Source organism: Solanum pennellii, chromosome 2 (genome assembly GCF_001406875.1).
Source record: "Solanum pennellii chromosome 2, SPENNV200".
In the NCBI taxonomy this organism is placed as follows: domain Eukaryota; kingdom Viridiplantae; phylum Streptophyta; class Magnoliopsida; order Solanales; family Solanaceae; genus Solanum; species Solanum pennellii.
In genome coordinates this window covers 46,219,364-46,231,633 of record NC_028638.1, presented here as the reverse complement: position 1 = coordinate 46,231,633, position 12,270 = coordinate 46,219,364, and the positions used below count along the sequence as shown (strand labels likewise).

General features: G+C 32.4%; 1 protein-coding gene across 1 annotated transcript; it reads right to left on the bottom strand.

The window, feature by feature from the left end:
* Nucleotides 1–537, bottom strand: LOC107010076 (ethylene-responsive transcription factor 4-like). Its single transcript, XM_015209341.1, has one exon. The coding sequence runs from the start codon at nucleotides 535–537 to the stop codon at nucleotides 1–3; it is 537 nt and encodes a 178-aa protein (XP_015064827.1).
* Between the last annotated feature and the right edge of the window lie 11,733 nt (nucleotides 538–12,270).

Below are 12,270 nucleotides of genomic sequence, written 5' to 3'. Positions count from 1 at the left end.
TTATTTGTTTGACATGGTCCCTGGCGGTGCAAGAGTGAGCTCAAGATTGAGGGGCTCGGTATCGATGATCTCCGGGTCCGGAAGTATCAACCCTTCTCTCATTAAAGCGTCTATTAAGCTTCTGTCTCGCACCATTGACATCATAACAGAAACTCCAGTAACTGTTGTAAAACGACGAAACTCCTCCTGATCAGAACTCTTCAGAGTTTCGCCTGATCCAGAAGACGATGCACAAGTGTTGATCATGACATCCTTACGATTAAGCTTTTGAAGATAATTTCTACTTCTTTTGACGTCCTTTTGATTAGTTAATGGAGGAAAATTTATTACTGTGCGTGGGCCGAGATACTCTCGGGCAGCTGCATCATAAGCCCTAGCAGCTTCCTCCGCTGTGTCAAACGTTCCAAGCCACACAAATCTTCTCTGGCTCGTAACTTTGATCTCAGCGATGTAGTTCCCTGTCGAAAGCTTCCTCACACCTTTATAACGCATTTCACTTGACCCAACTCTTACGTTGATATTGCTCTTTTGTGCCATCTAAAAAGAAATTAAAATAAAAAAAGACTGAGTTAAAATGAGTTATTGTTTTATGAAAAGAAGAATGCGTGGACAGAGAAGAAAGGGGGAGAGTTATTTGTGTACAGTACAAAGGTCTCTCAACAACTTTTTTTATTTTTTATTTTCTGTGAAGAGAAGAATGAGTGAACAAAGAAGGGAGAAGGAGAACTCAACAACTTACTGTATGTGAATAGAAGAATGGATGAGTAAATAAGAAAAAAGAAAAGTGATTTGTAGACCCTTCTCAAGTTCTTTTTTTTTTGGTTGCTGTGTGAATAGAGAAGGAAAAGGGGGAGTGGTTTATATAGATGATTTTCAAGGAATTTGTGAGTTGTTTTGGAAAACAACTTCGAAAACAAACGGCATTTTCATCTTACATGTAGAGTGGTAAATATATATTTATTCTTTCTGAAATTGCGTGTTTAATTGTCTTTTTCTATTTTATAACGGTTCACGTCTTAATCCCCTTTAATAAAAACTAAAATCTTTTCCTTTGGCCCTTTTATTCTTCAAAAAATGATTTAAATATTCTTTAATTTAGTTTACCCAAATAAATGAAAATATTTTTCTTCAATAGTTTGATTCAAAAATATTTTTGCATTTTATAGTTGATAGGTTAAAACTAAGGTTTTGTCGATTTAATATTTTCCAGAAATAGAATATTTAGTTTATGCATAAGTAGACTACGTATTATATGTACACGATAAATATATCGTTAATTTAGTTGGCGCCATAAATTACATATTATATACGATAAATATAATTGCTATTTTGTTTTATAAAAAGATGTCATTTTGCGTTGTTATTATATAATTAATAGACTATATATTTCTTTTTAGGTCATACATTAACGTATCAAAAAATAGTTAATTAAATGACTAAAAACGTGATTTATATATTATAATAGGGAAAATGCACAAGTACCCCCCAATCTGTGTCCGAAATCTCAGAGACACACTTATATTATACTAAGGTCCTATTATCCCCCCTCAACCTATTTTATAAATAATTTTCTATCCCTTTTTAGCCTACATGGCACTAGCTTGAAAAAAGAGTCAACCAGCGTTGGGCCCACAAGATAATGCAACGTATGCTAAAAAGGTCTAGAAAATTATTAATAAAATAAGTTCAGGGGAGTACTAGGACTTTAGTATAGTATAAGTGTGTCTTTGAGATTTCGGGCATATGTTGAGGGGTACTTGTGCATTATCCCTAATTTATATGAGCATACGAGGATGAGAAAATTAGATACAGAGATAAAAGAGAACGTTAAATATTACGAGTGTGTTTGGGGGAAAGGAAAATATTTTTCAATTTGATTGACTTAAATATTTTGAAAAATGTTTTTCAAATCAACTTATTTTCCCTAAATGACTTCCCTTAAGTCTCAGATATCGATTTTCAATACTAATCGTGGATTCTACTCCTAATTCTCAATTTGAGACCCAAATCTTGACCTCGATTCGAGTCCCAACTCTCGAGTTCTGAATTGAATCAGAGATGGATCTCGAGTTAGAATTAGAGGTCAAAATTTCAAATCAAGTGACAGATATCGGGTCGAAATAGGGATCGGGGTCGAGTCTCGACTTAGATATGGAGGTCAAATTTCAGAATCAGAGTCGTTGAGTGTCGGGGCCGGGTCGGAGTGGGTCTTGGATCGGGGTCAGGTGTCGAGGTCGAGTCTCAAGTCGGGGTCAAGGACATGTCTCAAGTTGAGGTCATGGTCAGATCTCGGATCAAGTGTCATGATCGAGATTGAGGTCACGTCTGGTCTCAAGTCAGGTGTTGGGGTCAAGGTCAGAAGTCGGGCCAGGTGTTTGGTTGGTGAGTGAAAAAGTTTTTAATTCATCAATTATATACTTGAAAATATTTTTCACTCACCAACCAAATATGAGAAAATAAGTTAGAAACCAACTTATTTTCCAAGAAAAAACATTTTCATTCGTACCAAACACAACCTACATAGTATTTTCAATCATCCGCTATATATATTGAGGTTGGTTCGCCAACTAAAACTTTTCCTTATTTACTCCTATCATTAATCCAAATTGAATCATCGTCATTTAGCACTTCGTACCATGTAATAACGTAATTGCACTGGACAATAACAATAGATTCATTTATATTTTTTATTGTTGTTAGTAGAAGGATCAAGATCATTCTCTTTGCTTAATTAAAGGTAAGATGGGGGAATCGAATACCACAAGGATTAAAATCACAATAAAACCATATCAGAAGGACGAAAACAATTATTTTCCCTACTTATAATTATCATATCAAGAAGACGAGTTTAATTAGGCATTACAAGAACATTAACAAAAATGTCTTACATTGCTCGGGAATCAAAGACGATATTAAGAAAATAGATGAAAAAATGTCTACTAAAAGTGTATGAATCGAGCAATTAAGCAATATTTTTTTCTTTTGTGAATATAATAATCAGTAATTGACTAATCGACCTATATATCAACACCTAAATTTCTCAAAATATTGAAGTTCGGTCTGATCTATTTTTACATAAGCACATGCTTACCATTAATACCAATGATATGTAGTGTGATTGTACTAATGTTTATAATCAAGCTAATAAGTCATGAGATCAAATAAAGAAGAAAATTGCAATTCCTTTCCATTTCACGCAAGTCTATATCACAGAAGACATTAATTCGAGAACGGAGCCTAAAGGGTACAAAATATTAATAAAAATTCCAAAACGGTATATAAAATTTTATATACCGTTTTAGAATTTTTGTTAATATTTTGTACCCTTTAGGCTCCGTAAATGTTACACCTAAATTTTTATTTTTATTTATGCAAAAACAATTTTTTTTATTCTTTAAAAAAATAATAATTTAGGAGTAGGTTGGTGGAAGGTGGGGGAGCGCCCGTGGGGGAGATGGGGGTGCCCAGGGGAGGGGGTAATTTTTTTTTTTTGTTGTGAAAAACAGATTTTTTAAAATGGGTTGAAACCATTTTATCCAAACCATATTTATCAAATTCATATTTGTCTATATTTTATTTGGATGGATTGTAATCCAAACCGTTTTTGCTCAATCTATAGTTAATCCATTCAAATCCGATCCAATCCAACCATTTACCACTCCTAAATCTCATCTATGCACATCATAAAAGATACTTTCTCTATTCAATTTTATATGAGTTCAACTAATTGTTATTGTTTAGGGACGACTAATTACTTTTTACTTTTTCTGTGAACAAAATTCTCAAACATTTAAAAGAAAATTTTGAAACATAATTAACTATGATTATTTATAGTTTTTTTATATATATTTTAAGTATATAAATTTTATCTTAAATTTTTACAAAATAATTAACTACTTAGATTTTATCACATTATTCATTCAAAAAACACACACTTTTCATGAGAATTCAGAAAAACACTTGAGTACTTAGTATAGTAATGACAAAATTAAGCCTGTATACTCTATGTGTTACTTCCTCATGTCTTTTCCGTTTCCAAATAGAACAACCAAACAAAAATTTATCCAACAGAAATTGAAAATCTGACAAAAAAAATTAGAAAAATAATACAATAAAGAACGTCTATCTCCTTTTTTTTCATTTTTATATAACAATTCTTTAAATATATTTAAAATAAATATAAATTAATTTAGATTTTATATTTTTACCCTTTTATACATTAATTTCTTCATATTAATAAATATTATATAAATATAAAATAAGGGAGTTAGACGTAATATAGTAAGCCACAGGAGAGGGGAGTGTTATAGAGCGAAACCTAGAGAGAGGTCTCTGAAATTATCCCAAATAATAATAATAGATAGTTAATTCATATTCCATTATCAACCAATTATTCTAAACTAGTTGTCCATTAAATAATCACAATTATTTAAATAGTTCAAAATTACATTATAAATTTTACGAAAAGAACTGAAATAATCATTGTTTTCAAAACGACCTAGCGGGTCGTTACAATAAATAGCTGAGTTTGAGAGCATTTTCGACGTCGTATTTAAGTTTTGAGAGTTTTTTTATGATGCTTCTTCTAACCAATATGATTAGATGGTTCAGGTTGAAAAACACAGAAAACGAGTCAAAATAGGACACCTGGACAGAGGTCGGAGAATGGAAGACGAAGTTGCGGAGAAAACAAGCCAAGAAGTTGGAAAATGCAGTACGAGGGAGCACCTTCACGTGGTGGAGCTAATCCTTCCATGCAGAGAAGGAATATCTCATAACAGAGTAGTCCGCGATGGGAGTGTGTCGCGGAGAGGATTCTATTGCGTGCAAAGTTAGGCGAGGGAACAGGTCCGCGTCGCGGTCCTGGACACCAAAATTTGGCCACATGTTTTTATTGTGGAATATAAATAGTTTAAGTTTTTATTTTTATTTTTTTATCATTCCAAAAAGACAGGAGCTCAACTTTAAGGCGATTGTGTAACCTATTCTAGGGGGTTTTGTTCCATTTCATCATCTTGGTAAATTTTTGTATGATTCACAAATATTATTTCGTGACATTTTGTATTATGAGTAGCTAAAGTCCCCTATCTAGGGTTGTGGTTACGATGGATGGTTTAATATAATTTGTTTGTATTATGAGAAGGGTTATCTTATGATTTATTTCTAGTATGAGAAGAGTTATCTTATGATTTGTGCTTGCATTCTTGTTTTACTTTTTTATTGCTTGATCAATATAAGAATAAACTTGTTGTCCACTCTTGAACTCGGAAAATGAATAGAGGGATAGACCAAAGAATGTGAGAAATGCGTTCATTCTAGGGCAAAGTCTAGATTGTTTTGTATAAACGATAGTCTTATACTTATATACTTCACTTGATTATCATACAAGATGAATGCTTAATGCTCCATCGTTGGTTCATACCTAACTCCGCTCAACGATGTAGTTAGGTTGTCAATGATGATATGTGATTAGAGGTCAGAAGATCGTGATCGTAAAATGAACCTTGCTAACCCACAATTAGGTTAACCCGCTAAATACTAGAATAAAGCAAGGTTATGCCGGAAATCGATCTATGCTACAATCTTTGGATACCTTTTCTAATTGTAAAATTTCCTTTTTTGAAATCGTTTGATTAAAGTAATTAACTTGTGTTAATGTCTAAGTGGTAGTATAAACAATTTCTAAAAGTAATTGTTGATTGAGTAAATTTAATTTGGACACAAGAGAATTGTTATTTGTTGATTTGAAGTCCTTTGGGTACGAACATCCGGCTCAAAAGAGTCGTTGTACTACTTGAGTGACCACGTGCACTTGTGTGTGCTTTTGAACATAAAAAGTAGCTTTTACTAATTTATGTCCTTAAATATATTTTTTATAGAAATATGTCAAACTCCACCGATTCACTTAATATGGATTAACGTAATTTAAAAAATAATTTATAATAAATTAAGTTATTTTTCAAAATAAAAAAAAATATTCTTCCGTTGAACAAAAACTACTCTTAGTAAATCAATATTTTTATGTTTTATATTGATAGGTGTAGATTGGTACAATCATAATTAATTCTGAAATAATTCAAAAAAACCAACAGATAATTGTTCTTTTAACAATAAAATTCTACAATTAAATAAAATAAGGCATTGTTAATCGAAAGGAAATTGTAAGCTTATGACATTGTTAACAGAAAGGAAATTCATTACATTACTTGTCAATTATATACCTGATAAAATAAAATTAGTTAGTTAAATCACAATTCCTAATACCCACAACCAAAAAAATCTTTAAAATGCACAATTTAGTTAACAAAAATATTTTTGAATTGATATGGTTATACTACATTTTTTGCATATTAATTACAATAGCCAAAGAAACAAAATATAAATATGCAAGCATGGCGTGACAATCTTTAAATAGTCGTTTTAAATAGCATTCAAAAATTCAATTGGAAAAAAAAAATTCTTGAAGTCATTACTCTAACTAATTACATAAAAGCAAAGATTACGTGAATTTTGAATTGGAAAATTCTCTTCCACTATGTATACTTGCCAAAAGAAAAAGTCAAGACACGATTGGTGCATTCACTGGCATAGTGATCGTCCTCACCACATTTGTAACAACCGCTACCACCATCTCGATCATCACAACTACGAAGGTTATCACCGTCAAAGTATTTACCATCTATACCACCATTGCCTTCACTCTGGGTACACTCCCTAGAAAAGTGGTCACTTTGCTAGGGAGTATACCAAAAGTGAAGGCTATGGCGACGGAGGTGGTAAATACTCCGACAGTGATGGAAGAGGCGGTGGTGGTTGAGATGGTGGTGGAGACTGCTATAATTGTGGTGAGGACAATCCTTATACCTGTGAATTCACCAATGGTGTTTGTGGATTGTGACTTGAAGTTCTGAATGCTACTAAAAACAATTAATTGAAAGAATTTTTGTATATAGAGAAGACTCAGTAAGTGAAAAAAAGAAAAGAAATGTGATTTATATAGTTTTTTTTTTAAAAAAAATACATTTAATTTGGTCAATTAATTATTAATTATTAATTAAATATGAAATGAATTTTTGACTAATAATAAACTCCTAATAAATATTGTCAATACTCTTAAGATTACATGAATTTTGACTAATAATAAATTCCTAATAAATATAGTCAATATTCTTAAGATTACATAAATTTTGACTAGAAAATTCTCTTAAGGACCACTAAGTAATTTACTTGTCAAAAAGAATATTTTCATTGATCATAAGTTTATAATCAATCAACAATATTCAAAAGTAAGTGAATAACTAAAAGAGTGTTATAAATACATTGAATTAAGTGGATTGTCCATTAAGCTTATCATAAACTTATCCTTATCATGGATATGTATTCCCAAGGTGATGAATCTTTTTGGGATAGAAATGTATCTAGTAATGTGACATTAAACATGGTGACCTTTTGGTTGATTTCTTTACCTATAAATAGAGATATCATTCACCATTGTAATACACACTTGAATCAGAAGAAAATTTCTCTTCTTCTATCTACTTCTCTTGTCTTCTTCTCTTTATGATTATATTCTTATAGCTTGATTTTATAACACGTTATCAGCACGAGTCTCTATCCAATTGAGAGTGAGTTCTTGTTTTTCTTTAGCTCATATTTTGGTTGATCTCGTTATGAAGATCAAAGTATTATATGCATAAAATCAGGTATGTATTTTCTAAAATATTTTATGATTTAGAATAAAATTGTATTCGGTCACTAACAATTATCAGGAACCGAAGACATATACTACTATTGGTTGAATATGACATGCTATACAAAACTTCTTAAATAGAAGAAGGTATACAATTTTAATAGCATGAGTTTGAATATTATTTTGATTGTTTTGAAAGACTCAAAGAATAAATCATGTTGTACTTCGGTTTATTATACCTTTGCTTAAGGGTAAGACGATGGATTCAAGTTTCATCGCACCAAAAGGGTAAGACATTAGGTTAAAGTCCGGATGCACCATAATGAAAAATATTTGAGGATAAGACGATAGATTCAAGTTCTATCGCACCAAAAGGGTAAGACATCAATTAGAGTTTTGATGCACCGTGATTGGGTTCAAGTCCCATAGAATTATGGCGTAACACGCCTTATATGGGTAAGACATTGAGTTTGAGCCAATGCACCATAGCGATGATAAAATGATGACTAAGAAAAATAATATATTTTTGATGAAATGTCTTGAAATTCATCATATTGAATTTGCTCCATTCCTTGAAAAGAATGTGGTAGCAACATGTGATAACTCTGAAATCCGCCTGTTGACTTGCTCCATTCAATCATATGAATGTGGTAGCAGTGAATGATTAGTCTGAAAGATGACAAATAATTAATGATATGAATAAGGGCGTGGAGGGACAGAATTATAATAGTCATCATTGTGGTAATGATAAAAAGAAGAACACTATGAGTTCTTCAAATAGTCCTTCAAAATGTGAAGGCAATTTTTATTATCAAAATGGTATGAAAGGTCATTAGACTTGTGAATGTTGTCAACCCAATAATTTGACAAGTTTATAAATCCTCTATCATGATACAAGAAGATAAAGTGATGGTACACTTGATCTTTCAAAGTGATGTTGAGGTGTGTCATGGAAATATGATGAATTTTAAAGCCATGACAATGTGCTTATAATGCAAATTTATGAAGTACATATAAATAATTAGTCCATTCCTTGAAGAGAATGTGACTTGTGATGAGTATCGTGAATGCTCGACCATTCTATAAGAGAATGGGTCCAGATGTGATAAAATCATTATGGGTTGGATATATGCCACAACTCACCTCTATGGAAGGTTTGAGAAAAAATGATATATGTCACTTCTCATCTCTACGGGAGATTTGAGAGGAAATAAATTTTATTTGGCAGAAATGGCTAATTGTATTGTACGTTTTATACGTCACTATGGTATGAACTACCGAAAGGGCAAAAGAAAGAAATAGTTCTTGCCTATAAGGGTTGTGGTCATTATTGTGTGGCAATACAAATTTGTCATTGGTTGTGTACCTATGGTACAACAAAAGTAAAGCAAGAAAGACGTCTTGCTCGTAATGATTTTGACCATGACAATAATAATATAATTTCCTCCTTGAAGGAGATGCTCACCATAGGGATGGTGTCATGCAATATGTGATAGTACACAAAATTAATTGCAAGCTCTAACGAGTTGTGCTATTATCAGAGGAATAATATTGGGGTTGTAGTAAGTCTCAAAAGAAACTTTTTAAGTTTCGGATGAATTGAAAATAAATATTGAGACTATAAATCACTACAACCGAAGAGGGTTATAAATGTTTATGTAAAAGATTACCCCACTTTTCCTCTTGTTTGTTCCATACAAACATGTACATGCTGATGAAATCACATGTAAAAGTAAATTATAAGTGTACTAAAATAAAGATCAGTTGGCATGACTGGTTGACCATTCCGATTAAATGTGATGCAAACGTGATTGAGAATTCAGGTGATTTATATGATGAAAAAATAAAGATTCTTCAAGAATTCTCTTGTGTTGCTTGTTCTCTTGATAAAATGATCATTGTACCAGCTAAGGTTGGGATTGTAATCCCCTAAAATTTTTGGAACATATAAAAGGGTGAATATGGGCCCGTTCACCTGTCATGTGGATCATTTGCAACTATATGATTGATGCATCTATGCGATGGTCACATGTATTTTGTTGTCAACTTACAAATTGGTTTTTGTAAGGTTGTTTGCTCGAATTGTTAAAATTAAGAGCACAGTTCCAAACTATGAAATTATATTGATAATGCTGGTTGATTTAGCAGAAATTGTATGCCTCCAATTATAGCTAAATCATGGTTATGAGAACAAAACTCCCAAATAAGATTTGGTATGAGATAATTTTATTTAACATGTAGCAACACATGTATGCATCAAACCAACAAGGTTTCCCCATTAAAATTGGTTCAGGGTCAGGAACCATATAATTTTCATCTAAAATGTTGAATGTGCGGTTATGATTTTAATTGCTCCACCACGCACAAAGATGAACTTCCAAATAAGGTTGGAATGAATGTTAGATTTTCTAACATTAGGGGGAGAGATGATTGACAGCTGAAAATTATGTGTGAGGTTAATTATGAATTATCTAGATCCTCGTTAAATAAATATGTGAACTTAAAGTTCAAGGGATAATTCAGTTGCATAATGTTGCAAATCAGTTGCCAGATGAATGCACTGACCCTATGATATAATTCAGCTGCAAATGCTCCAATGTGAAGTCCTTGAAGGACAGAGTCTATGATACGCCGGAAGCGTAATAGACCAATCGATTCCAAATATAAAATTCCTTGAAGAAGGAAGGAGCAAATGATCAATATGGTCATGATAATGAGGCAAGTGCTATAAAAGAGCACATTGACATAACACTTCATAAAATCTTGAAAAAGGTTCAGGTACCTGAAATAATGAAAAATGAAGAGATCTCGATAAGTTATGTCTTGTTGGAATCGATATCAAATAACCGTCGACGGTATCTTTGATATGAGGTAGCGCTCAATGATATAAATTGTGACGAGGATCTTGAATTCAAATCTGTCATATAGTGTGGACAGATAAATGGTTGGCCAAGTAAAATGCACAATTCAAGTATATTTTGTTTCACTTAGAAAAGTGACATTTTGGACTGGTAGTCCATAAATCAAGGTATAATGTCAGTGGGGTACAAATAAATTATTATGCGATAGTATAACCGTAAGATATCAAATACGGTTTGTGCCTTGGGGCATAAAGGTTTATCGCAAAAATCCTGACATTATTGGAGATGTTTTCTCCTTTGGTGGATGCAATGAGGTTTGTTTTGATCTGGCAACATATGAAAACTTGAATGCATGTAATGAATAATTGTAATGTCTAGCTAGACAATGAAGGTTATATGAAAATCCTTGAAACAATCGAGGTGTCTGAAGCATATAAGAGTTTGAAAGAAACTTTTTCAATAAAGCTTCAAGAATCCTTATATGGATTGAAATAGTCAAGGAAGAAAAAGGGTACAAAAGAATGACCCTAATTGTCCTTGTATTTTTATGAAAAGGTCTTGGTAAGACAAAATTTTGTCTTGACCTACAGATTGATAATTTGACAAATGAAATATTTGTCTAACAGTGCACATACACTGAAAAGTTTTGATGCAATTTTATATGGATAAATCGCATTCATTGAGTACCCCAATGATTATGAGATCACTTGACATAAATGATGATTCAGTTTGATCTCAAAAGAAGGATGATGAGTTTCTTGGTGATGAAACTCTATCTTGGTGCAATCAGGGCACTAGTGCATCTTACTAACAATATTTGACCAGATATTTGTTTTGCAGTAAATTTACTGGCAAGATTCAGTTTCTCCCCGATAAAAGGACATTGAAATGGTGTTTAGCACATGATTGAATATCCTCGAAGGACCATAGTTATGGGTTTATTCTATTCCGAGGAATCCAAGACAAAATTGATTGTTTACGCAGATGCAGAATATTTATCTGATCCGCATAAAGCTCTATCTCAAGCACGCTATGTGTTTGCATGTGGAGGCACAATAATATCCTGGCGATCAATGAAGCAAATGTTGCTATGCAGAAATAAAAGTCCTCCATGAAGCAAGTTGAAAGTGCGTCTGGTTGAGATAAATGACACACCATATTCAGGAAATGTGTGGTTTTTCTTTGAAAAAGAATATGTCAACCACAATATACGGAGATTGGAGACATCATCACAAGAAATTAAGTGATATTTTAATCAGGAGGAGTATAATACGCGTTGCACTCTTTTTCCCTTGACCGGGGTTTTTTCCCACCGGGTTTTCCTGGCAAGGTTTTTAATGAGGCAACAAATAATGCGTATCAAAGATATGTGTACTCTTTTTCCTTCACTAGAATTTTTTCCCACAGGGTTTTTCCTAGTAAGGTTTTAACGAGGCACATTATCTATGGACATCCAAGGGGGAGTGTTATAAATACATTGAATTAAGTGGATTGTCCATTAAGCTTATCATAAACTTATCCTTATCATGGATATGTATTCCCAAGGTGATGAATCTTTTTGGGATAGAAATGTATCTAGTAATGTGACATTAAACATGGTGACCTTTTGGTTGATTTCTTTACCTATAAATAGAGATATCATTCACCATTGTAATACACACTTGAATAAGAAGAAAATTTCTCTTCTTCTATCTACTTCTCTTGTCTTCTTCTCTTTAT

Coding starts and splice junctions, on each gene's coding strand:
- LOC107010076 (XM_015209341.1), bottom strand. CDS start 537: ATGGCACAAAAGAGCAATATCAACGTAAGAGTTGGGTCAAGTGAAATG.